At 34.1% G+C, this 27,789-nt stretch overlaps 1 protein-coding gene across 1 annotated transcript in view; it reads right to left on the bottom strand.

Annotated features, from left to right (window-relative positions):
- Positions 1–11,779: 11,779 nt before the first annotated feature.
- Positions 11,780–27,789, bottom strand: part of LOC126888308 (COP9 signalosome complex subunit 4) — a 32,726-nt gene continuing 16,716 nt past the window's right edge. The window contains exons 4-6 of the mRNA XM_050656440.1: positions 25,188–25,629; positions 19,105–19,367; positions 11,780–12,150 (exon numbers count right to left, since the gene is read on the bottom strand). Coding sequence (XP_050512397.1) covers positions 12,017–12,150; positions 19,105–19,367; positions 25,188–25,629 — 839 coding nt within the window. The 3' untranslated portion in view covers positions 11,780–12,016. The remainder of the gene's footprint in view (positions 12,151–19,104; positions 19,368–25,187; positions 25,630–27,789) is intronic.

The following is a 27,789-nucleotide window of genomic DNA, read 5'->3' as shown; positions in this document are numbered from 1 at the left end:
TACTAAGAGAAATTCCAGAACTTCCATTTCAAATGCTAGCGGCTGATATTTGTGAGTTCGGAGGAGCATCTTATTTAATTGTAATGGATTATCTCACAAAGTGGATTGAAATTGTTCTGTTGCCGTCCAAAACATCCCAGTCAATAATAAAATCATTTAAGACCATGTTTGCCACTCATGGGATTCCTTTGGAAATTGTATCTGACAATATGCCTTTTGGCTCTAAGGAATGTAGAGAATTCTCTAGAGAATGGAATTTTAAATTTGTGACATCTAGCCCTAGATATCCTAGATCAAATGGGCAGGCGGAACGAGCTGTTCAGATAGCTAAAAATATTCTCAGAAAGTGTGGTGATCTTCAGTTAGCTTTATTAGAATATAGGAACACACCACTGTTAGGATCAGACAAGTCCCCAGCACAACTCTTGAATAGTCGTAGACTTAGAAGCAAACTTCCAGTCTTACATGAAAAATATTTACCAGAACAAGTAGACCTAACAAGTGAAAAGAATAAATTGGATGACAAAAGAAAATTGTACAAGCACTACTATGATAGAAATACAGCTGCAAGAGAAGAATTAAGTGAAGGCGATAACGTTGTTATAAGGGAAGATGGGCAATGGAAACCTGCTGTGGTCAGGCAATGTTTACAAGAGCCAAGATCATATGTTATTGAGAAAGAAAATGGAACATTGGTAAGAAGAAATAAATATCACTTGAGACCATCTAGTAATACGCCTAAACATCACATTAAATTAGAAGATGATCTTGATGATAATCAGAGTAACAAACCTTCAACATCAATGGCCTGTGAGAGTGAAGTACCGAATCAGTTTCCTACCAGAGGTAAAAGAGTAATTAAACCCCCAACTCGATATAATGATTTCGAGATGTACTAGTTTTGTAATCACTTAATATTATTGTTAGTCGTAGGTAGTATTAGTATTTTATAATATTTTATTCTGAGTTTATTGTTGTAAGTTCTCTGCTTTATAGGAAGGGAAAGATGTCATGAGACTGAATAGCTCACAAATGTAAAGTCCTGTGATCATAGATCACTTGAAGTGATTGTTGACAGAGCGATGACACAGGACAAGGGACATGAGGCCTCATGGCAGGGGTTAGGTCAAGTAACGATAATAGAGCAATGACTTATAATTATAAAGTATGATTATTGAATAAAGTACTACAACAATTCATAAGATTTTAAACATTATTACATTACCTACTTGGTGGGTAGTTTTTCGCAACTTTATATCCTTGCATTTGCTTCCGGTCCTTTTGCACGTCCTTAGTCGTGAGAAGGTTTGTTCCAAAAAGACAAAATGGATACTTGTGCACTTAAAAAAATCTTCTACATCTTGCATCCCTAAATTCCTGTCTGAACCTAGTGCTCCCCCTTAGTTGAGAATAGGATTACTTCAAAACAAAAACTGGGTATGCTAAAATCTTCGAACTTAAATTTGTACTTTTCCCTTGACAAGAGTCTGTTTTTTTATTGTTTAGCGTCTAGATAGTCTCAAATCAATTATGGTTTTACTATATAAAAATCAGTTACCTCATTAATTCGTCATCATAAAACACCAAATCATATTTATACCAAAATTTGACCGATATTTACAAAAAAATTGAAATATAAAAGTCGGTATCAAAAAAAAAATTTTAGCATTCAATTATGAAAAAAAACGAAAGAAAGTGTAAATAAAAATAGACCATATTCTGTTAAAAAAAATATCATGAAAATTTCCTAATAATGAAAATCTCCTAATAATGAAAATCTCCTGAAATATCATGAAAATCTCCTATTACGTAAAGAAAATTTCAGCTTGCAATTGCTGAGTAATTAATATTAAGTCTGGACGTCCATTAAAATATTTACATAAAAACTACTAATGAGAAAAACCTACAAAGGCTAAATAGTTAATCTAAATTTTTGTTACTAACTAATTAGAAGTTCAGTTTCTTCACGCGAATATTCACTTTTACGTCACCAAAATAATCTCTATTTCTTTAATTGAAATACAGTCTTACATGACCTCATTCGAATAAAATAAGTATATCTATATTATAGAAATTTAAAGTTATTTTATATATTATACTAATAATTATGTTACTTGAAGCCATATAAAGTATTCTTCTTAAATAGTCCTTTTTACTGTAGGTACTAAGGTACTGTAACTTTTTGTACTGCAGGTACAAAATTCTCTTCAATTATTCTATTTTTCCAGATCTTTTGACATTAATCTTCTTCAAATTATCCTTAATACTTGTCTTTCTCTACGGTAACTTTTAAGTCTTAATATTTAATCTTCTTTTGTCTTTTTCCTCCGATGGGATTTTCTTTTCCTTTATAAACTCCGTTACTTCAACATATTTTTATAACTTGTTTTGTCTTTATTTTTCTTCTTATATCTGTTCATCATCATTTCTTAACTGACTTTCTTTTCGTCACAAATCATTGTATAAAAATAATTCACTCTCTCACGAGGAAATTCGTTTACTCAATAAAAATTCCATATGCCATTATGGTAGTAGTTGTGGGCTCTCTCACGAGGACGAATTTTATTAGTCCTATGTACGTGGTATAATCATACTCCTTGTATATAAAAATTATTTCTTTTCCATAGTCATTTTTAATTTTTCCTTTTTAGGATATGTTTCTATGTCTTGTCCTGTTTATCATAAGTAAAAATCTTTGCATTTACGTGCATTTCTCAACAAAAATTTCCATTGATTGAGACATTTCCGTCTCCAATATAAGTCCTTTATGCTGGATTTTCCAATTTCTCCATCATCTTAAAATACTTTCTTTTATCTTTCCTTATTTATAAACATATTGTTCGAATACTAATATCTTATATTTTCAGGTTGATTTTATTTATCATAATAACTTTCTTCGTAAAAATTGTCGCTTTAGCGAATTCCTATGTAAGTAGTTTATTCGTTTCAATTTTCAATGTCAAACACGTCATATCATCATAATATTATACTCGAAGTACTTAGTTTAAAAATAGTAAATACTGTTATAAACAAAATAAGTTCCGTATGCAAAAAGTGCAGAAAAAGCAGAAATACATCAATCAAAATAAACTTATTTACGTACTCGTATGGTTAAAAATAATTATATTATTTCTTACCATATAAAATATAAGAATTGTTATATTTCTATTAAAATAAAACTATCGATTAAGATTATCTATATATGATATGTATTTCTCAAAAAAAAATCTTCTAAATTAGTGAAATACTTTTAAAACTTAATAATATACGAAAAAAATTTTACCTAATTTACTTATATTTAAATGAAAATTAATAATTCTAGTTCTTCTTAAATGATTATATTTATATTATATTAATTAAAAAAATTCATATCTGTGAGACTGTATATGCAATTAAAAAAAAATAGCTAAAAAGTTACTCACGATTAGGTACACATTTGTGCACTAGGCATTGTCCATTTCTTTCCATTTGTCCTCTTGACGTTTGGGCGTGGCCCCATGTCTCCAAACCTTCGTCCATGTCGACGTCTACCATTTGGACTCCCTTGTCGTTGGCCTCTCCAGCTCCATATAGTCCGTCCCATTCTCCATCTAACGATACCAATTAGTATGGGGATTGGTACTTTACCCCAAATTTTCTTCGTTTCCTCCAGTTTTTTGCCATATTTGTTCCTGTTGTCTACTGCCTCAGAAGTCCAGTCCGTCTCTCAGGATCGCCATATGGTGGTAGCTGGATATTTACTATACTGGAATGGGGTTTGTTTAACAGGAAGGCACTATGTACTCATAACTTCTTTATTTGGTTAAACTAATACCGTATAAATGTATTCAGTTGATAGGTGACATTATTCTGCTCTAACGGCAGCAACCCCTCAAACCTAACTAACTAATTCGACTGACCCACTAATGACTCAAATCTGATCGTGTTCCCATATTTATCAAATACTTCGTTTTGTAAATATGTTTGTATATAATCTCGTTAGTGTGTCAAAATGAATAATCACAACCTTGTTGAGTAAGCAAAACGTGGACTTTAACTAAGGTGTTCTACTTTGCAATTATTATAACAAATAGGCGTAATATTTATTGTTTTATAAATAAATATCTAACGAATACTTTAGTTAATTTAAGGATTTCTAAAAGATCTAAATAATGAGATAAATCCCATTATAGTTCCAACGAGAATGGTTCCCTTCGTACTCCAATCAGAGTAAACATGTAAATCAAAAATGAATAACCATTTTCAATTTCGTTGCAAAACGAAAATACAGCCGCATTATATTCTAGTTCAATCAGAGAGTGCAGCAAGCACCTCTACCGGTTTCGAAACTTATTAGTCTCACATCAGGAGGCACATATGCTGCTCTCTCGGATCCAACCAAAACCAACACCGGCGTGCAGTCACGGATTGCAACGAACGAAATGGCATAGATACCCTAGCGGCAACTGCTAGGAAAAGGATTTCTGACCTTGGCCAATTGAGAAGAGCACTAGAAAACGCTGCAAAGTTGGCCACCGTGAAGAGAAAGGAAAATAAAAAATCCCCCTACTGTTGGACGGATGAGATAGAAGGTCTACGGGAGAGATGCCTCAGAGCTCGTAGGAATTACACGAGAAGCCAGGGCAACCTCGAGCTGAACGAAATATACAAAGATCTAAAGAGAACCCTAAATAAAAAAATAAGACAGGAAAAAAAAAGAGAAGTGGCAGACCCTGATAAAAGCACTAGAAGACGATATATGGGGCGACGCATATAAAATTACCATGAAGACGTTAAAGATCATGGCCCCATATAAACTTGACGAGGACCAGCGGATGGAATCAGCTGAACTCCTGTTCCCCACCAAGCAAACCCAGAATTTTATAAAAAATCTTTCCAACAATGGTAGAGGAGTTTACAGAAGAGGAAATACGAATCGCTGGTCAGAAAATGAAGACGGGGAAAGCTCCCGGCCCCGACGGGCTGCCACCAAAGGCAGTTAAGATAGTAGCAACTGAGAAACCAGGCTTGATCAGAAGAATATATAACGACCTACTGCAGAAACAAGAGTTTCCCAGGGACTTGAAGGAGGCGAACCTAGTTCTTCTCCTGAAGCCTGGGAAACCCCCCGATTCAGCATCCTCTTATCGGCCAATATGCCTCCTGGACTGCCTTGGTAAGTTCTATGAGGGACTTATCAAGAAGAGGCTGGAAGGCATGTTGGAAGGTGAGAGAGTGTTATCAAATCAACAGTATGGGTTTCGTAAAGGTAGATCGACAGTCGACGCCGCGACCTGGATAAGGGACGCGGCAAAAACAAGCAAGAGGAGATGGGTGGTCCTTGTTCTGTTGGACATAAAAAATGCTTTTAACTCAGCATACTGGGGCCTTATAGTAGACAGAATCGTCGAATGGACCCCAGAATATGTGTCCAACATAATAAAGGACTACCTATCTGACAGAACCGTATGCATATCGAAAAAAAAAAGAAGAAAGAGATGACCGCGGGAGTACCCCAGGGGTCAGTCCTGGGACCCTTACTATGGAATATATTATATAATGGGGTACTAGAAGTAAACAAGGAGAGAGGAGTGAGAGCGATTGCATACGCGGAAGATCTAGCTTTACTAATCGAAGACGACACGAATGGGGGAATAATAGAAAAAGTTAATAGAGCAATACGAAAGACCGCGGCTTGGATAGAAAGAAACGACCTAAAGTTAGCAATAGAGAAGACGGAAGCCAAAATCTTGAGGGGACCGAGAAAAAGAAATGATATTATATTTGAATACAAAGGCTCCGCAATAAGATCCCAGAAGACAGTGAAATACTTAGGTATAATATTCGACGACAGGATTGCATTCGGACAACACGTACAGGAAGCATGTCGGAAGGCAGAAAAAAGGACCTCCACACTAAACAAGCTGATGCCAAATATAGGGGGTCCAGGATCCCAGAAAAGAACGGTGATGCTACAATCAATCCTATTTATAGTTTTATACGGGGCCCCAGTGTGGCACGAGGTCCTTCGAATGGGGAAATACAAAGACATCCTTCTTAGGGCCCAGAGAAAACCTCTGATCAGGGTGTGCAGCGCGTACAGAACCGTATCAATCATCGCAAACCGCCAATCAGCGGTGGCTGGTGCTGTGCCGGTGCACATCCTGGCCGGAGAAAGAGTCCGAATGTACCAAAGGGGCAAGGAGGCAATAGGTTCAGGACCACAAGAAAGGACGAGAAGTCTACAGATGTGGCAGAGGGAATGGACAGCCGAAGTCGAGAAGGCAGCCTGGTCGAGATCTCTGATTCCGGATGTGGTGAGGTGGTACGATTGCCGGCATTGGCGCGTCAGCTATTACTTCACACAATTCTTGACAGGACATGGATCGTTTAGGAAATTTACCTATCGTATAGGGAAGACCGGGGACGATCTATGTCCCGACTATGGAGTGGTGGATGACGCGCAGCATGTTGTGTTTGAGTGCCCTGCATATCACGCGGGGCGTATCGAGCTGCAGCTGGGTCTGGGATCCCCTTAAGGCGAGCCTCATGAGCTAATCGATAAAGCTATCGACAGCAAGAGAGACTTCGACCTGATCATTGCTTTTGTCACCAAGACAATCAAGCACAAAGAGGAAAAAGAGAGGCGTCTGCAAGCGGGATGACCAATCGTCATTATTTATTTCTTTATTCATTTTTTTAACGTGTTTGTGTCATGCAAGGCAGTCAGCGGGGGAGGACCCTTTACATCCAATCTACGCTGACTGCCCTTATTTTATATTATTTATTATGTTTTATCGATCTATTTATTTATGAATCAATTTTATTTATATAACATTTTACCGTTTTTATTCTAATCTTATTTAACTGTGGTGCATGTCTCAAGTCTCAAGAGGCATTCAGTAGGGGACTTTTGTGTTTCTCGTTTTGTTTCTGTTTTGATTTATGTTTTCCTTGTTCTACCCGTGTCCGTCCTGGGGCAGCTGGCGGGGGAGGACCTTTTACATCCTACCTACGCCAACTGCCTCCTTGTTTTAAGTTTGAGATTTTTAATGAATGTGTGTATTGAATGAATGAATTGATGAAAGTACTGGTTCTGTTTTGCTAGTTCCATCGTGAGGGGGGGCATCCCGGTCGCCCCACCCGCGGGAGGATTGCGCTGGACGGTCGCTTCACCGGCCGGTCTGGCGTGAGGCTCTTGCGGGGGGAGGCTAGGAGGCCGCCAAACTCATGGAATGCTCGCAAAGAGTGCCGGAGGGGAGTTAAGAGTAAGGTCGGCGGGTCAGATATGCACGCTAAGTGCGGTTCCAGACTCGTCGGCTGGATAAAGAGGGGGTGAGTTTAGTCGGTAGGCGGTCTCGACCCGCGGTGAAGGGTGCCGGACTGAATCCGAGACACCTGGGACACCTTCCCAGAGGATCTTTTGAAGATTCTCACCTCCCAAAAAAAAGGAGGCACATATGCTGCTCTCTCTGATCCAGCTAAAACAAACCACGGCGCGCAGTCACGAATTGCAACGAACGAAATGGCATAGGTGCCCTAGCGGCAACAGCTAGCAAAAGACTAAGTTTTCGCTCTAATGGCATATAAAACAACATAATGTTACTCTATATCCCACTAGACTGAAAACAATGGGAACCTTCTCTGGTTACACCTCCGAGGTTTCTACAATTTGCAAGCCATACGGATGCTGAGACTAAGGAAGATGAGGGAATTTTACAATTTATAATTTACGTCCCATCTGCTCAGTGTGGTAAAGTTCCTACGAGAATGGTTCCCTTCGTACTCCAATCAGTGTAAACATGTAAATCAAAAATGAATAACCATTTTTAATTTCGTTGCAAAACGAAAATACAGCCGCATCATACTCTAGTCCAATCAGAGAGTGCAGCAAGCACCTCTACCGGTTTCGAAACTTATTAGTCTCTCATCAGGAGGCACATATGCTGCTCTCATCAGGAGAGCAAGGGCTCTCATGCCATTATCGTGAAAACTTAGTCTTTTGCTAGCAGTTGCCGCTAGAGCAGCTATGCCATTTCGTTCGTTGCAATCCGGGACTGCGCGCAAGGGTTTGTTTTGATCGGATCAGATAGAGCAGCATATGTGCCTCCTGATGAGAGACTAATAAGTTTCGAAACCGGTAGAGGTGCTTGCTGCACTCTCTGATTGGGCTGGAATAATGATGCGGCTGTATTTTCGTTTTGCAACGAAATTGAAAATGGTTATTCATGTTTGACTTTTTAAAGTTTTAATAAACATTACACCATTATACAAATCGAAGTTTTTACTTCTTTGTAAGTTTTTATAAGTATGGTATACAGCCAAACACTGGGACTTTCCCTTTAATTTACACTTTATTGTCTTTTGCTAAGGAGATCTTTGCAGTTCCTCGCCAGTTCTGATTTCGTGGATTCTTTACTGCCAGAATAGCCGTTTGGCTATCTGTGTAAATGTTGATTTTCTTAGCTTTTATTTAGGGTCCATCTATGATTTCATCAATGTAGACCACCAAAGCAAAAACTTCCGCCTGGACCTGGAACACAGTTGTATAATGACCTAGGCTGTAAGATTTTATAGTTGCATGTTTGACCAAAGACTTCCAGTACCATGGACAGCTTTAGATCTATCAGTGAACCTTAATTCTAAATACGTTCCTTTTTTTGGACATAGTATTACTCTTATTTTTGTGATCTGTATTTAGTGGGTTCTGAGAGTACCGTGCGAATTGTACACAATGTTAATAGGCCAATCAAGTTAGGTTTTTACTCGACACAACTGAAAGGACAGGGTTTGACAGTTGAAAAGACAAAAAGACAAAAATACTACCATCTTGGGATTCATCAATTTTGTAGCGGAACAATTTTATAAACAATCAAAACATCAAACTTAGTTTTTTACTCGTAACTTAAAAACTTGTTTATTTAGAGATTTGACGTCCACAGGTAACTTTTTCATAAATAAAAGATACATCGAATGAGATACGCTAAATGAAAATCGGTTAATAAACAAAAAAGTTATTACAAAATGGACGACACAATCGCCGTTTTTGAATATTGTTAATAACAATTTTATTGTTTATTAAAATTTATTTAAATATACCTAAACTTGAAGATATTATGGTGTTTCAATTGTGTGCAAAACAATAGTCCACATCTGTGATCTGTTAAATAGTTTTTGCGAAATTGGATTTGTTTATAACATGTTTTGAAAAACTAGCTAATTTCTGAGGCCGGTCCAGTTAATTTGGCTGACTGGATCTAAATAATCCGAGGCTTATTTCTTTCGTTAAGATGTATACTAATAGCCTACAAAAAAAAGTAAAAAAAAAGATTTATGTACTTACACAAAATTATTTGTTAATAAATAGCACTTTTTAAGCTTAAAAACAATTACAATAACTCTGTAGAAATTAGATCAAATTAAATAGCAATAAAAAATACGGAAAACTGGTTAAAATACACAACCTCTAAAAATAAATTAAGGTCCTACGACCCTTGGAGTCTGAGGTGGCCCCTTAAAAAAAAACTCACCGTTACGATAATTAACAAGAAAAAATATTAAACATTGTGTAAACAGTCGTATCGTCGCCCCCGTTAGGTTAATTATTCCGATTCGTTTTTTGTACAAACTTACTCAAAAAGAAGTCCTTATAACAAATCCACAGGGTGCCGGGAGATGCCGCGGTCGGAAAAGTGTTTAAACAATTTTTTTAAACAAATTTAAAAAATCATTTTTTCACTTCGTACAATATTTTTTAGATTCTTTGGATCATTATGAGCAAAAAGGTCTCTTGTGATTTTTCTCTAAAATTGATTGTTGTCGAGTTATACGCAATTTAATATTTGAAAAACGCAAAAATATCAGTTTTCAAGGCTTAATAACTCGGTTAAAATTATTACAATGAAAGTTAGAAAGTGACCAAATCAAGGTTTAAAGCCCCCCCCCCCCTCATACAAGATCCTGAAGAAATGTTTGTCCTTATTTTATTACTAAGCTGTTATTTTTATCAAACGTTGCTCTGAAGCTATTTCCTTGTGGCATTTTTGCAATCAATTATTCTAAATGGGAAATAAGCCACAATTTAACTAAAAAAATGATTTTATTAACGTTTCGACGCCCAAATCGGATGTCGTTTTCAAAATACAAAATATTACTAAATTAAACAAAAACGTTGTTACTTATTAAAAAATTCTTCTAATAATTTATTTAATCTTTTTAAAGACATATCACATGCTATGGTTTTTTTGTGATGGATATTCTTGAGTTAGGGTCGATTTCATGTAATCGAATGAACTATCTTTCAGTAAAGTTGTCCCAGGAACGCAATTCATAAATATTGGCAATATCATTTTAAAGTCTTCTACTTTAAAATGTATAATACATGTCTGAATTCCCGATATAAATAAGTCAGATTAAATAAATTATTACAATAATTTTTTACTAAGCAACAACATTTTTGTTTAATTTAGTAATATTTTGTATTTTGACGACATCCGATTTGGGCGTCGAAATATTAATAAAATCATTTTTTTATTTAAATTATGACTTATTTCCCATTTAGGATAGTTGATTTTCATCAAAGTTTAAAGCCCCCCGCCCCCCTACAATATCCTGAAGAAATGTTTGTCATTATTTTATTACCAAACTGTTATTATTATTAACAATGCGTATTAGGCGGCCGAAAATGGTGAGTGCGAAAGAGATGCACCATTCCGGCAGTCCAATGGTGCATTTTACTCGCACTCACATTCACGGCCGCCTCAATACGCTCTTAGCGCTGACTGTTAATTAAAAATAACAAAAATGTATTTTCATTTTGATGCAAAATAAAATTCTAGTTTTATTTTAAAAGATTTTTTCATAATATTTGCTAAACTTGAAGTAAACGCGCCACAATAGAGCTTCAAAATTCAAACTGTATCAAAGTTACTCTTTTGTGGCGCGTTTTACTTCAAATTTAGCAAATATTATGAAAAAATCTTTTAAAATAAAACTAGAATTTTATTTTGCATCAAAATGAAAATAAATTTTTGCGCAACGTAATATCCATATCAGATCTTTTGTAGCTGGAGTATTGTTTGCGCCACTCATTTTTACGTCGTTTAGCGGTTTTTTATTCTTGTATCAGTAATACCGTATATTTTCTTTGTCATCATTTTGATTGAACGTCGATATTGAATAGTTGGATTTAAATTACTACTTAGGAGACGAGTAGTTTTATATTTTCGATTCGTCAGATCTCTAAGAATGATTTTAGGTTTGCATAAATGATGCAGCTTTTAACTATAACCTTTATCGGTCAATGGTCGGTTCTGTTTATTTGCATAGTTGTGGATTGAGTAACCTTGCTCTTGGAGCATTAGGATTACATACAATCCTTTAGCTCTCCCTATCCTGTACTTTAATTTTCATGTTTGATTATTGATGCATTTTATTTGGAATCATTATATACATAGATAATTCCATTAAGCTTTTCGTAGAATTTATCATAACCTTTAATCTCATCTACAACGATTGACGATGGAAGTTTAGATTTTTATATCGCTAGTTTGCTTGGTGAATTTTTAAGAGTGTCCTCCAGTTAAAGATGGAATATTTTGGCCATGTGATGATAATATATCCAGCAGAGTATCACCTTTTCAACCGCATAATCCAGGGCAAGGTCGCCGGAAGAAGAGGTCCAGATCGGAACATCCTGGCTCTGAAACCTTGGAGCGTAGTAGAGTGGTATCACTGACACAAACAAAATTATTATTCTAAAGCTCGATGGTGGACATCATAAAGAAAGAAGAAAACAATGTTTAAACTATATGATATATATTTATGAACTAAATCTCAATACAAGTCACACAAAACTGTTATTTTTTATTTATAAAGAACACAAGCTGTTCTAATACGGTCACGCTCGTCTTTATTATTGATAAATTGTAGTAAAAATATCTCTTTTAAAAGATAGACACATCAACCAATACACAGTTCAATTTAAATGGTGACAATTAAAAAAAATAATATATCTGCTAGTTTCATTGATAGGAGTTTAGGACACCATCTGCTCATCCATTACTTTCAACATCCATTCTGGATGATGTTTCGAAATGCTCTCGATGATGGAATTAACTTGGTAACATAGGGACTGGATTTGTTTATCCCACTGTGGTAATGTCTCCCGCGCTAAAACAAAAAATAACAAATAAGTAAACGGCTAAAAGAAATTACCTACTACGCCTCTGAAGGACGCCTTCTTACGTTATAAGATTATGAAAAGTCTCCGGCGCCATACGACAGTGTTCTTATCCGAATTCTTCAACCAAGAGATTAAGGTTATAAAATATATGGAAAACAATGGAGAATGTCGGAGTTAAATACACGGACATAATTGAGAGGACCAGACGTAAAAGGGTTTAAGTGCAGTTTTGATAGTTCTGAGATAATCAACTTCAAAGTTGTTTGAGTTTTATAAATTCTAGAAGTCATTAAACTAAAATATGTCTAGTGTACAATGTTCTATAAAATGATAAAAATATAAGGGTATATTATTACTCTTACTATATCCTTCCTTTTTTCAATTATTAAAAAAATGTACTTGAATCGGTACATGGGGCTGATAAATGTTACTGGTAAAACGGTTCAAGTGCAGATGTTAACTACATATTACTAATCATTTTTGTTCCAGCTGTTATCCACAGTGTAACTACAACTGACACGTTGCATAATTAATACTTAATTAGTCTTCAAAATTGGTCACAAATCTAATATTTATTTACTTAAAATTAATCCTGTATTAACATAATGTGTTTACACATTACAGAATACTAAAAATAGTTTTGTGGTAAATGGTTCAAGCGCACTTAAACATGTTTATTACTATTTGTTTTTACAGAATACTAAAAATAGTTTTGTGGTAACACGGTTCAAGCGCACGGTTAAACCTTTTTACTATCAAAACAAACTGCAATTTTTTCAGTGAACTAAATGTAATGGCGATAGATGGCGACTGTAGGGCGAAATATGCTTAAATCGTTTTACCACCAAGTTCTAATACCATTTAAGTATGCGAATCTGTACTTAGAGTAATATTTTAAAAAAGTGCACTTAAACCCTTTTACTTCTAACCCCCTCAATTAAATTATAAGTTAAAATTTGATGGTCACCAAATTATAGCATTGGCAGAGGATTTAAAATTCTGTTTTTTCTTCATTTAGTGCCTATTCGTTTCGAATATTGCCGATCATTCTGGCTATAATTATTTTATTAACTGATGTTTTAAATAGATTAGTTGTTGTTGTTGTGGAGAACCATTTCCTCAGGTTCTGTAACCATGATATTCTTATTCTCCCAATTCCTCGCTTTCCGAATACTTTACCTTGAAGGATTACCTTCAGTAATCAGTGTTTAGTGCCGTTTCTCATGTGTCCGAGATATTCTAACGTTCTACTTTTAATGGTATACATCATCTCTCTTTCTTTCCCATCATCTCTTTTACATCATTCTTCGTAATACGGTCTCGTTGGTCATCTTGTCCGTCCATGATATCCTTAGGATTCGCCTGTATAGCCACATCTCGAAGGCTTACTTTTTTCTCCATCGCTTCAGTTAGTGTCCAGGATTCAACTCCGCAGTATAATATTGAGAAGATATAACATCGTAGGAGCCTTACTTTTATCTCCAGATTAAGGTTGTGGCTTTTAAATAGTTTGGCCATGTTATTGAATGCACTCCTAGCCTTCTTTCTCTATTCTACATTTTATTTCTTGTGAGTGATCCCATTGTTCGTTTACTAATGTTTCAAGATAGGTGTACTGTTTTACTCAGTCGACGGTGTATTCTTGATAAGCAGTTGGGCATCTCTAATTTTATTTTTGCTGATGATCGTAAATTTAGTTTTTGATATATTTCCTTGTAGTCCAAATCTTTCACTTACTTCATTTACTTTGTTTATTAGTTGCTGTAAACTGTTCAAACTGTCTGCAAAAATAATGGTGTCGTCTGCATAGCGGATGTTGTTTAGGCGTTCTCCATTTAGGAGTACATATTCCATGTTCGCAATTTTCCAAGGCTTCACTAAATATTTCCTCTGAATATAGGTTAAATAATATAGGTGAAAGTATACAATCTTGTCTAACGCCTTGTAGAATCTGGATCGCTTCCGTTGGTTCATATCCAAGATTTGTTTTTATTGTAGCTGATTGGTTCCAGTATAAATTTTGTATTATACGCTGGTCTTTATCATCCATTTGGGCTTTTGTTAGAACATCCATCATTTTTCGGTGTTGAACTGTATCAAATGCTTTTTGGTAGTCCACAAAGCAGGTGTGAATATCGCAAGTCATATCTCTGCATCTTTGAAATAATACCTGTAGACTAAACAGTGCATCTCTTGTACCTACGCTTTTCATGAATCCAATCTGTGTGTCTTATATTCTCTCTTCGCTTAGCTTGTATATTCTACAATGTATAATTTTAAGAAAAAGTTTTAATGTATGGCTCATTAGACTTATTAGCCTATATTCTCCGCACTTTTTTGCCCCCTGTGTCTTTGGTAAGGTAATAAATTCTGAAACTAGCCAATCTTTTGGGATATTGCCTGTGTCATAGATATTATTGAAGATTTTACATAGTATTATATTCTTATATTCTTTATATATATTTTGTTTTTTTTTCTTTACTTCATTAACTAATTTTTTTATATATTGGCGATTTATGAAATTTCGGAATATTGTATTTGTTATTGTTATATTTTTTGACTCTATGTTATGCTTTGTCCATAAAATTGTATAATTTTCAGTGACAATAAGCATATTTCTATTCTATTCTATTCTTAAAGATTAATCATCAAGAAGTTTAAGAAATTCATATTGTACTCCGTCTGGTCCTGGAGCACTCCCTTCTTTTAGTGATATTATGGCTGCTCTTATTTCTGCCACTAGTATAAGTGGACCTGTTTCCGTACGTATTGGGGACTGGTTCTCCCTCTCATCAAAAAATAAATTTCGTATGTAATTTTTCCAGGTATCATTGATATTCTCTTTGTCCACGATCATATCTCCATTGTCATTAATAAGTTTACTTATTGTTCTCTTTTTACATTTGCCTGTAAATAGTCTTACCTTCTTATGCACGTTGAAGTCGTCGTATTTACTTTGTAGAATTTCGATTTCTTGGCATTTTTTCTCCAGGTCTTTCATTTTGGCTTCGCTGATCTTTCTCTGTATCTCTCGTTGTAATGTTTTATACAGTAGGAAAAATGAAAGAATACCCATGAACGAACATATAAAACACGCTGTATTTTCCTGTCACCGTGTCATACAAAAAATTGGCCAGCGCAAGTACATGTAATAATTATTATTACATGTACTTGCGCTGGGCAATTTTCTATGTGACACGGTGACAGGAAAATACAGCGTGTTTTATATGTTTGTTCATGGGTATTCTTTCATTTTTCCGACTGTACATGGAGTTATCGTTCTTGTTTTTCCTTCTTTCTTCCATTAGCTGCAGAATCTCTGTCGTCATCCATATCTTATTCTTACCTTCTTCGTTCTTCATAAAATTGTCTTTAATGTCGTCTATCGTTTTATTAAGGGATTCTATCTTATCTTCTGTGCTTTTCGTTGTATTATCGATTTCTCTGAATTTTCTATTTAATGTTTTGCTAACTATTTCTTTTACTTCACTACATTTCAGTTTTCTCATGTCATGTTTTTTACAGTTTTCCGCGTATTTTGATTGGATATCGGCGCCTGGCTAGGTTTTAACACTGTTGAAACTATTTCGATCTTTTGTTAAAATTCTGTGTGACGATAATTAATAATATAATTTTATCGTCTAGAGTCTAGAGTACGCCAATGAATTAAGTAAAACGCGTTTTATACAGTCTCGGACGATATAAAAAACGGAACGAAACGCCTAGTTGGATTATTATTCTTTTAGCGTTGATCGAAGAATAATAAACAAAAACTTTAAAAAGGGGTAAACCCTGTAGTTGGCTGTATACCTTCGATACAACAACGTGGAATGAAGTAAACACTTCTGTTGTATGTAGGTATATGAATTTATTAAAATTCTTAAAATTTATCCACAAGGGAGTGGAAGTACAAAACGTTTTCGGTCAAACTGACCATCATCAGTGTAAACGTCCAGTGTACAAGTAACTAGCCACTTCAATAGGCCACCAACAGTGACATTTGAGTTTTCTTTGAAAATAAACCCAAATTAGAGGAATTTTTCCAATTCTTAAAAATCGAAAAGAAATAAGATGTAGTAGTACACAGATTGCTTTCCTCATCAAAAATTTCCAAACTCCTGTTATGTCCATCTCCTTTGTGTGCGTTCTAGAATCTGTTATGTGTTATTTATCGACTTTAAAAAAAATATTTCAAAAACTTTTTTAGCTTTACAAAGAAACCATATAATTCAGCTCAACCAGGTAACTTTTTCAAAGATCTTTTAAAATTAATTTTCAATCTACTCAACTATTTATTAAATTCAACAGATATTAATATAAATGAAACATTTTTTCATCTATTATTATTTTTTCATATTTGCCTTTTTCCAACTTTTTTTAGTAATATGTATCTCATAAAGTCTCATTGCTGTACAAATAATCATAACTTTATATTACTATAAATTTAATTTCATGTAGTTATCTTTACACTTGACTTTAATTCTGAATTATTTATTAATGATTTTATGATTTGACACTTTTAATATTAAAAAAAAATTTTTAGCAAATTTTACCTAATTACTATTGTTCAATTTAATTTCATTATCTCCAACAAATCAAATTAAAACATTTTCACAATCACACCACAACTAATACACAACTGACCAATTCTGGTTTAGGAAAATTGCACAACCAATCTTACATTTATAAGTTCTTGAACATCCAGAACAACATCTAATAATCCCAACTAAATTAAAATATACACTATTAATTAAAACTATAAAAATAACATTACTTTATATATAACTAACAATTTTTTGGTTTCACGGTTTAATGTCGTGTTTCCTTACTAATCCCCTCAAGATCCTGCCAATAGGACTTTTCATCGATTGTCATTTGTTTCGAGCTTCTGTCATGTGGCACATAATATTAATATATCTACGTCATACGTCTTTGGTGTGTATCATTGGTATATGCCAATAACGTATGACGTAGATATATTAATATTATGTGACACATGACAGCAGCTCGAAACAAATGACAGTGAATGAAAAGCCCTATTGTTTTGTTTTGTTAATGTATTACATTCAAATCTGTCCCTCTACCAACTCTCCCTTTAGCATAGTATAGAGAAAAAGTATGATATTGAATACTACTATATTCTTCCCTTATACCGGAAACATTTAATTTTACTTTTACCGTGACCTGAAGATGCTGTGAATATTGTAGACAGCGAAACCGGTCCTCAGTTGTAAAATAAATTGTTTGTGAGAACGTCTCTCTTTTCTTTACTACAATAGTATGGACTCACACATGCAACCCATTCATTATTTTAATAAATAACTAATTATTAATTTCATGTCTTAAATCAATTATTTATCAAATCTTCTTCTTCTTTAGTTACCGTCTCCTCTAAGGAGGTTGATAATCATCACAGCTATTTTCACTTTCGAGATTGCGGCTATGAACAAGTCGATGGAACTGCCATTATACCACTTTCTCAGATTGTTGAGCCAGGAGATGCGTCTTCTTCCAATACTTCGTTTTCCCTGCATTATGGTTTGTAGCAACACATATTTATCCCCTCTCATAACGTGACCCAGATATTGTAACTTTCTTATTTTAATCGTACTCATGAGTTACTTTTCCTTTTTCATCTTTCTGAGGACCTCAACATTTGTTATTCGGTCTACCCAACTTATTTTTAATATTCATCGGTAGGTCTACATCTCGAATGCTTTAAGTCGATCGCTTATTTCTTTCAGGTCCAGGCCTCCACCCCACACAGCAGCGCGGAAAACTCATATATGATGAACGTAATATTATTATTTTGAGTAGCAAACTAAGGTCTCTACTGCATAATACTTTTCTGATCTTGTTAAATGTTGCTCTAGCTTGTTCAATTCTCATTTTTATTTCTTCTGTATACTCGTTATTTTCATTGATAATTGTACCAAGATATCTGTATTTTTTAACTTTATTTATTGGCACCCGTCTTATGTTTAAAATGTTTTGTGATTTGGAAATTGTCATTAATTTTGTTTTATATGCGGTTAGCGTTAGTCCGCTTTCCTCACCAGCATTTACTACATTATCTAAGAGTGCCTGTAGGTCTTGTATATTCTCTGCAATTAGTATAATATCATAGGCATATCTGATATTGTTGATGGGTCTGGCGTTGACTTTTATTCCAATTGTTGCATCTTCGATATCAAAATGCCCTATCAATATTATTTAATAAACAACTCAAAATATTTCTGTAGCCGTGTCAAATATTTAGTAGCCTTGTTTGTCACTGTCTGGTCAGCACATTTTGTTCGACTGAGTGCATTGTATGACAAAGATAGCGAATGTTTGATTTGGAAAATATCACCAGGGACATGGTGTTCATTTCTTTCGAATCCTGAAAAACTAATTAATATTTTTGAAAAATTTAAACGCAGAATGTAGGCTTACATTATTACATAGTGTAGAAAGTCTCTTAGAATAAACAAAAAGCTTCTTGCGAATGAGATATTTGAAATTAAAAATCACACTATATTTTGTCTTCTTTTTCACCCCTTGTAACTTATTAAAATAAACATTATAGAAGTTTTCATGGAATTTCTACCCTAGGTTAACGTATTCAAACATTCAACATTCTGCGTTTAAATTTTTCAAAAATTCTTATTAGTTTCCTCAGGATTCGAAAAAAAATAACTACCTTTTTGCGCCTACCCCCTTAAAGCTAGGTGATATAGATATTTTATTGGCAAAACAATATAAAGCAAAGTCTATGAGAACTATTGACACTAGTTTTGCGGCGTAGATACGTAACCATTATCGCAGTATTTAGCATTACATATAGATGTCGCTGGGTGATCCCTAATAAACGGGAGGTTTCATGTAAAAAGTAAGTTCAATATTACAGCCTTCTCCTGAAATAAAAGAAGTTAAAACTACAACTACAAATTTATACTCACTTTCAAAATGAACTATCGAATCAATCTGATCAATGTAACCATTCATTCTACCTTCAGTTATCATTTGGCTTGCAATTTTTTCAGCTTTAGACGGTACAATTTCTAGTAAAGCGCCCAGCTCTTCAAAGCTGATGTTGTTATATAATTTACTGGCAGATAATAGATTGTGTTCTATTACAGCTCTATCTAAAATTGTGGAACCATCTACCGTAGAAGCTTTTTGATGAGGTTGAAGTAAAGCTTCGAAGTCCCGAAGTTCAGATCTAAAAAACCAAGAATTTTATAGTGCAGTTACAATAAATAATTCTATTAAGGTCATGAAAACTATATTATGCTTTTTGTGATTATTTTGCTACAGTAACCGAAGAAAAACTTTCAAATTATTTTGGGAATTCTCGATCTGACAGTTGCACAGCGTCTCTTGTTCTTACTAATGGTAGGAGAGCAAAGTATGCTAAATGTGAAGTCACTCGAGCGCTGTGGGGACCTATTAGGTTGTGATTATTAGGTCCTAAACCAAAAAAAGTTAAGTAAAATTTTCCATTTTAGTGGGGACTTGCCATTTTTTAATTTAATTTACCATTTCCAACAATAGATTTTTCCGATTATAGCGCCATCTATCCATAATTCGAAAAAAGTTTCGAATAAAAGTTGCTTATTTGTACGTAAAGAATTCAAATCTGCAATAAAAATTTGGGGCTCCTATTTAAGATTTTAAAGTAGCCCCCCACCCCACCTCCTTGGGGTGTCGTGTTTGGTGCCATTCGATAGATTTTTCAAAATATTGAATAAGTGTATTTTGCAGCTTTTCGATCTGATGTTTATTTTGCGAAATATCACGGGGTTTGTATTTAAAATTTTAAATGTACCCTCAATCCCTCTCCGTGGGGGGTCATGTTCAGTATCATTCGATAGATTTTTGAAAAATATTGAAAGCGTACTTTTTCGTTTTTCGATCCGATGTTCATTTCGCGAAATATTCGCTATTTTTTTGTGAAACTTTTTGACTCGCCCATTTCCTTACGCCCCGCTCAAATCGTCAGATTTTTGAAATATACTCTTTTGCATGTACTTAACTTACCTTATCTTAATCTGACAATTTCGAGTATTTTTAAGGATAGGTAATGGATGAAATAATTCTGCATAATCATAAATATACCTTTAAGAAATCCATTAAAGGCTTACTGCTTACCAAATGTTATTATACTGTAGAAGAAGAGTTTGTTTCGGACAGAAATATTACTAGATGTTACCTTGTAATGTTTATAAAATTTATAAATTTTGGCTCCAAAGACAATTCGTTTAATAAGTTCACATGCTTGAAGGTACTCCTTTTTAAAAATTCACAAGGGAAAAAGTTTTCCTGTGGTTGGCTGTATACCATGTAATACAAAAAAACAGTAAAATCTTGTATAAAAGGTATATTTAAAAAACCCTCAAAAGGGCCACATCAAAATCACATAACTAGTTTTCGACTGGTTTACCAGTCATCATCAGTGCTTACCTAAAATGAATATAACCTGATAAAATAATACAAAGATATTGAAATTTTGACTAGGGTTAAAAAATTATCAGTTATACTCACGTGCAATGTATATGCTAACCACCAAGATAGTATTTAACAAAAATATGTGGGTCAAAGCCCAGTAAAAGAAGTCCGTCAAGGAAACATTGGTTTAAAAAGCTACATAAAGTATGGATGTTTAAAATATTTAGCTAATCTGCCCCAGGTAACATCTGAGATGTGGATTTGACTTGTTTACATGTTGAAAGTATGACGGCAAGTGACAATGAGATGGATAGGACCTCTGAACGATGACAAGACGGAAATGGCATCTCCACAGGAAGTTAAAAATTAACCTGTCATATTTAAGACTAAGGTGTACAGCATGTTAAAATTAGAATTGTTAAAATTGTTACAATTAAAAATGTATTCACATATACTGTAAGTGCAGTTAGGCAAACCACATTACACAAAAGTTTCGTGTTCAATAACTAAATTCAGTAAAAAACCTTATTATCAAGAGATCTAAGATTTAAAAAAGCAATTTTGTTTTGATTAAAGTTATCTAATTTATTTAACTTATTGGTAGCTGTTGGAATTTGTGTGGGTGAGTGTGTAAGAAACCACAATGTGAGTGACAGGTGTAAAAATGTCTTAAAGAATCTAGGGGATGTTAAGATCCCCTATCAGGGGATCATTAAGAAAGCACAAGCTCAAACATAGGCGACTAATTCTTAAAGACTTCGCAGGCTGCCCGGATCCCTAAGGGTCCAAAAACCAAAACCGTAATAGGATGATGACAGTAGGGGCTGGAGGTATGAGATGTCTGTGAGGGAATTACTGGGAAAGGAACATGAACGAGACCCAGAAATAAAATTGGACTTTTATTTGGTTTTACTAAAGATGAGTGTTATATTTAGGTAATGACAGATTGAATAGGTACAGTGAGCATAGCCATATGTAGAAATATGATGGTGGGTTGTATGTAGATGAAAATTTGTATATGTGGATGTCTGTGGATGATGATATCAGTAATTTGTGTGTAATTATGAATATATAAAAGTGGTTAGCTGGCTGAAGATGACAAAAGGATTATTGTGGCTGGTACCAGATAAATTATTATAAGTGTGAATGTGAACGAAGCAGTAGAAGGGGAGTGGAAAGTGATATTGTAAAAGTGTTAAGAAAAAAGTTGTCGATGGAGTGGTTGGAAGTGCCGATTGAACGAAACATGGCGGTTGACACAATTCGGACTTTTCTGTTTTTCTTTTATTATTTCTAGGTCCTCGTACAAGTCTAATTTTAAGAAGTCTTTCTGTGGGATGTTGTGAAGTAGAGCGACATCATCTGGGATATTCAACGTATGATTTTTTTTTGTTTGAAATGTTGAGAAAAGGTAGAGGTGTTCTCTCTTTTGGTGTGTTCAAGAGAGCGAGAAGCAAGTGATCTACAAGTTCTTCCTATGTAAGTAGCATCACAGTCAGAACATTGTAGTCTATAAACACCACTACGATTCATGTAATTAATGCTATCTTTGGAATTGGATAGAGAATGTCCTAAGTTGTTGGATACTTTAAATGAAATTCGGATGTTGTCTACTGATCTTTTGATAATGTTCGAAATATCCCCAGATAGCCTATCTTGGTGAAGGGGATAGAAGCATGAGTAGGTTTGGTTGTCGAATCCCTAGGGAACGCCCGGAGACCCGGGGAACTTCCCGGTTGTGACAAGGGAATTATTCCCTTGTCACAATCTAATTACAATAAAGAATTAAACATACTTCGTCAAATAGCTTTTAATAACAGTTATTGACATAACAGTATGATCCACACATCATAGACAAGCTCATTCATAAAAGACAGCTTAAAGTCTTACGACATGCTGCGTTCCCTGGGGATTCGACAACCAAACCTACTTATGCTTCTATACCCTTTCACTAAGATAGGCTATCTGGGAATATTTCGAACATTATCAAAAGATCAGTAGACAACATCCGAATTTCATTTAAAGTATCCAACAACTTAGGACATTCTCTATCCAATTCCAAAGATAGCATTAATTACATGAATCGTAGTGGTGTTTAAAGACTACAATGTTCTGACTGTGATGCTACTTACATAGGAAGAACTTGTAGATCACTTGCTTCTCGCTCTCTTGAACACATCAAAAGAGAGAACACCTCTACCTTTTCTCAACATCTCAAACAAAAAAATCATATGTTGAATATCCCAGATGATGTCGCTCTACTTCACAACATCCCACAGAAAGACTTCTTAAAATTAGACTTGTACGAGGACCTAGAAATAATAAAAGAAAAACAGAACAGTCCGATTTGTGTCAACCGCCATGTTTCGTTCAATCGGGACTTCCAACCACTCCATCGACAACTTTTTTCTTAACACTTTTACAATATCACTTTCCACTCCCCTTCTACTGCTTCGTTCACATTCACACTTATAACAATTTATCTGGTACCAGCCACAATAATCCTTTTGTCATCTTCAGCCAGCTAACCACTTTTATATATTCATAATTACACACAAATTACTGATATCATCATCCACAGATATCCACATATACAAATTTTCATCTACATACAACCCACCATCATATTTCTACATATGGCTATGCTCACCGTACCTATTCAATCTGTCATTACCAAAATATAACACTCATCTTTAGTAAAACCAAATAAAAGTCCAATTTTCTTTCTGGGTCTCGTTCATGTTCCTTTCCCACTAATTCCCTCACAGACATCTCATACCTCTAGCCTCTACTGTCATCATCCTATTACGGTTTTGGTTTTTGGACCCTTAGGGATCCGGGCAGCCTGCGAAGTCTTTAATAATTAGTCGCCTAAGTTTGAGCTTGTGCTTTCTTAATGATACATCCCCCAGATTATTTAAGACATTTTTACACCTCAGTCGTCCACATTGTGATTTCTTACACACTTACCCACACAAATTCCAACAGATACCAATAAGTTAAATAAATTCGATAACTTTAATCAACACAAAATTGCTTTTTTAAATCTTAGATCTCTTGATAATAAGGTTTTTTTACTGAATTTAGTTATTGAACACGAAACTTTTGTGTAATGTGGTTTGCCTAACTGCACTTACAGTATATGTGAATACATTTTTAATTGTAACAACTAGCTTAATGAATTCTAAATTATAATTTTACAATGGAGTGTGTTGTTACATCATTTCTAATTTTAACATGCTGTACACCTTAGTCTTAAATATGACAGGTTAATTTTTAACTTCCTGTGGAAATGTCATTTCTGTCTTGTCATCGTTCAGAGGTCCTATCCATCTCATTGTCACTTACCGTCATACTTTCAACATGTAAACAAGTCAAATCCACATCTCAGATGTTACCTGGGGCAGATTAGCTAAATATTTGAAACATCCATACTTTATGTAGCTTTTTAAACCAATGTTTCCTTGGCGGACTTCTTTTACTGGGCTTTGACCCACATATTTTTGTTAAATACTATCTTGGTGGTTAGCATGTACATTGCACGTGAGTATAAATGATAATTTTTTAGCCCTAGTCAAAATTTCAATATCTTTGTATTATTTTATCAGGTTATATTCATTTTAGGTAAGCACTGATGATGACTGGTAAACCAGTCGAAAACTAGTTATGTGATTTTGATGTGGCCCTTTTGAGGGTTTTTTAAATATACCTTTTATACAGGATTTTACTGTTTTTTTGTACTTCTTTTTCTCAACCACTCCTTGCACCATTTTTTCTCTTTTATTTTTATAATTATTTGATGACAAACAGCAGCCGCACAAAGTAGAAGTTCTTGTTCGGAATCTGACATTGTGCGTCTTCACTGAACCACGTCAAATACGAAATGATAACCAATTTGTAGTGATCGTGGGGGGGGGGGGGGCTATGATTATGGCCTCTATCCATTTGACTGACGCCATTTGGTTTGGCTCCAAATGGATTGACCGTGAATGCCCAGCTTTAAAGCTGGATTTTTAAATCTTTTTGATAAATGAAACCTGAACCAGTTGAAACTTCTTCCTGTTCCCAGCTTGCCAAGATATCTCAGAATACGATACTTGGGAGGCAAATGAAATAAAAGAATGTCTTGCTAACCTGTAGTCATGCTATATCATGTGCATTTTATGTTATCATCTCCCAATACATCATTGAGTTCTTCAGATAACTAAGTATAATTATCATAATTAACTATTAAAACAAAGAAGTGCTTTTATACATATTCTCTACCAAAATCAACTATTTCAGAAAAAAAAATGAACTATTCCAGCAAAAATATAACACTAGCCTAATAACATCGGTTCACAAAATCAGTCTTTCTTTACAAATTTTCTTAGTATCTCAATATAATATGAGTACCTCTTGGAAAACATATGGTAAATGAAAATAAATTGGAAAAATTACTGCTTTTGTAGTCAATGGGTTTTCATTAATTTTGTTTAGATGTTAAAAAGCAACACTGGAACTTATAGATCTAAAATTGATTGCCTAGGATTTACCGTTTTTAGGGAAATAAAAGTAATTTTTGATTAACAATAATTTTAAATAACATCTTTACCTCCTAATAATCCTTTCAAGATACATTTTCTCCAAAATTCCAACAGCAGGCAACTGCTGACACCTTTCATCTTTAAACAAAGTAGCTAACATCCTCGACCTTTGCTGTCCTGCTGACGCCAAAACAGTACATACTAAAGCATTTCTCAAAGCTGTCATTCTTTCATCTTCATGCACTATTGTTCTATAAGAGAGCTCATTATACCTCTGGGCAGCTTCAATGAATTTTCTTCTATAATCTAAAACTCTGGCATAACAAACTTTGTAGTAAATTTGAAGTTGTTCATTTCGGGATTCAGCTTGTAGTAAGGATGCTCTGTTGATGAAAGCCTCAGCTTGAACAGGATCATCATTTTCTAAATATAATCTGGCAATCTTTAAATATGTCTCTAGTTTGTAATCAACAGTGTACTGTTTTTGGCCCGTTTCTAGTGGAATTCCGACTACAACAAATAATATGACAATAAACATATTAGTCGAGGAAATGAAGCATTTTGGCTCGCAATTTTTTCGTCCAGCATGGATTTACTTGAAATTTTCACAGAAGGTAGGGAATAGTCCAAGGATCATTTTCTATATCATGCCGCTGTACGCTAAAACCTTGGGTGTGGTTGCCACCCCATCTTGGGGGAGGCAGTTTTTTATTACATTTTAACCATGTAAATCGATGTAAAAAGTAATTATAAGAAAAAAATGTGTTTTACATTTTCTTCGTAAAACTAATATTTTTCGAGTTATTCGCGCTTGAAAGTAACAGTTTTTCGACGAAAAAATCGACTTTATTAGAGGGATTTTTGAGAATACCTCGGAAAATATGCATTTAATCAGAAAAACTGTGAATATAAAAATTGTATCTTTTAGTAACACAAACCAAATTATTTTTCTGTAATATCTTTAAGACTAATACAAACCGAGATACGGCATGTTAAAAGTTAGCTTTTTTCGTCAAATGCATAATTTTAAATATTCAAAGTAAAATAACGGAAAAACGTTGCATTTTTCGAGGAAAACTTAAATAATCTTTTTTCAAGTCTACAGTTAGGCCTTTCGAAAAATAATATTAAAAAGTTTATAGCCTAAAAATTAAGCGACTTATGATCAAAAAAATGTCGGTACCTGCTTTTCTCTATGAAAAAATCAGTGAAAACAACCCCCTAACTACCCTCCTAATTAAAAATTGGTCTTCACCTTTCTTTAATTCCTTTTACATATAATATATTATCAATACACCCAAGAAGTTTGACCTATTTAAAAGGCCTAATTTTACAAAAATTGGAGTTTTAAGAAAAATTAATTTTTAGGAATTTCCCATTTTTCACATTTTACTTCAAAATATCTTCGAAAATACTGGAGATACGAAAAAAATGAAGGACTACTAAATTGTAGCTTTTTTAATAACTAAAATTCTCTTGTGCATATATTTTCATTACAGTGAACAGTTAGCGAGATTTAGCTGTTTAAAACCTCTATTTACGAGCAAACACCCCCTTATTCGAGCCCTTTAAACCCACCCTAATTAAAAACTAAGGGATTTTACGGAATTTAGTTTACACAATCTTATAACTCTTCAAAAGTCCTACAAAGTCATTTTTTAAAAAACTTTTTGTCGCCAAAAATGAAGGAGCTATATTTATAAAACGAGTTTTTTTTCGAAAAATTCGGATAGTCTGCTTATGGATAATTTTCAATGTATGTATAATACCACAGAACCGGTTCGTATACTGGAAGATGACTAAAAAGCTATTTGTATTTGTAGATATTTGTAAATTCTAATTTTTGTGTAAATAAATGTTTTTGTAATTCTTTAATTCTACTTGTTTTTCTGTATTCTGTAAAGCAGATCTATTAAAATATCTACTTATAAAAACTGTAATGTTGTTAAGGGTGGTTTTTAAGGGTTGAAATATTACGAGATTGTATCCGAAAGTATAAAACACTCATTATTTGACCAATCAAAACCAGATTTTACCCATATTAAAGTTTAAAATGTTTTTATATAATTTTTGACAATAAGGGGTAGTTTACACCCCTAAAAATAATCAACGCCCTTAAGAATGATATAGAATATGAAGTACAGGGTGAGACGATCGTAATCCCAAATTTTTATGTAAATAGATGCAAGCCGAAATTATTCTTTTAGGATAAGTAAATTTTTTAATATATAGCTCCAACAAGGTTGGTTTTAAGGGTTGAAATATTATGATAGTATATCTAAAAGCATAAAACAATCATTATGTAACTAATAAGAACCAAATGTTGACAATATTAAAGTTAAAAATGTTATTTTATAATTTTTTACAATTAGGGGTAGTTTTCACCCTTAAAAAACTAAAAGCGTACAACGGCTCAATATAGAAAATGAACTAGAGGGTGTAATGAGCCCAATCCCAAATTTTTGTACAAATCGATGCTGGACGAAAAAATTGCGAGGTTTTGCCATTTTTTCAGCTTCATTTCCTCGACTATATTTTTTATGATTACATACAGCTTGTCCACTTAAGTTGGAAGTTGGAAACATATGGGAAACTTTTTTACTGTTAATTCTATGAAAAAGTTATTCTTCATAAAAAGCATGGTCTAAACCTAATATTCAATCATCGGAT

The sequence above is a fragment of the Diabrotica virgifera genome, chromosome 7 (genome assembly GCF_917563875.1).
Source record: "Diabrotica virgifera virgifera chromosome 7, PGI_DIABVI_V3a".
Taxonomy (NCBI): Eukaryota; Metazoa; Arthropoda; class Insecta; order Coleoptera; family Chrysomelidae; genus Diabrotica; species Diabrotica virgifera.
The sequence above is the reverse complement of the archived record's forward strand: the minus strand, read 5'-3'. Positions and strand labels throughout refer to the sequence as shown.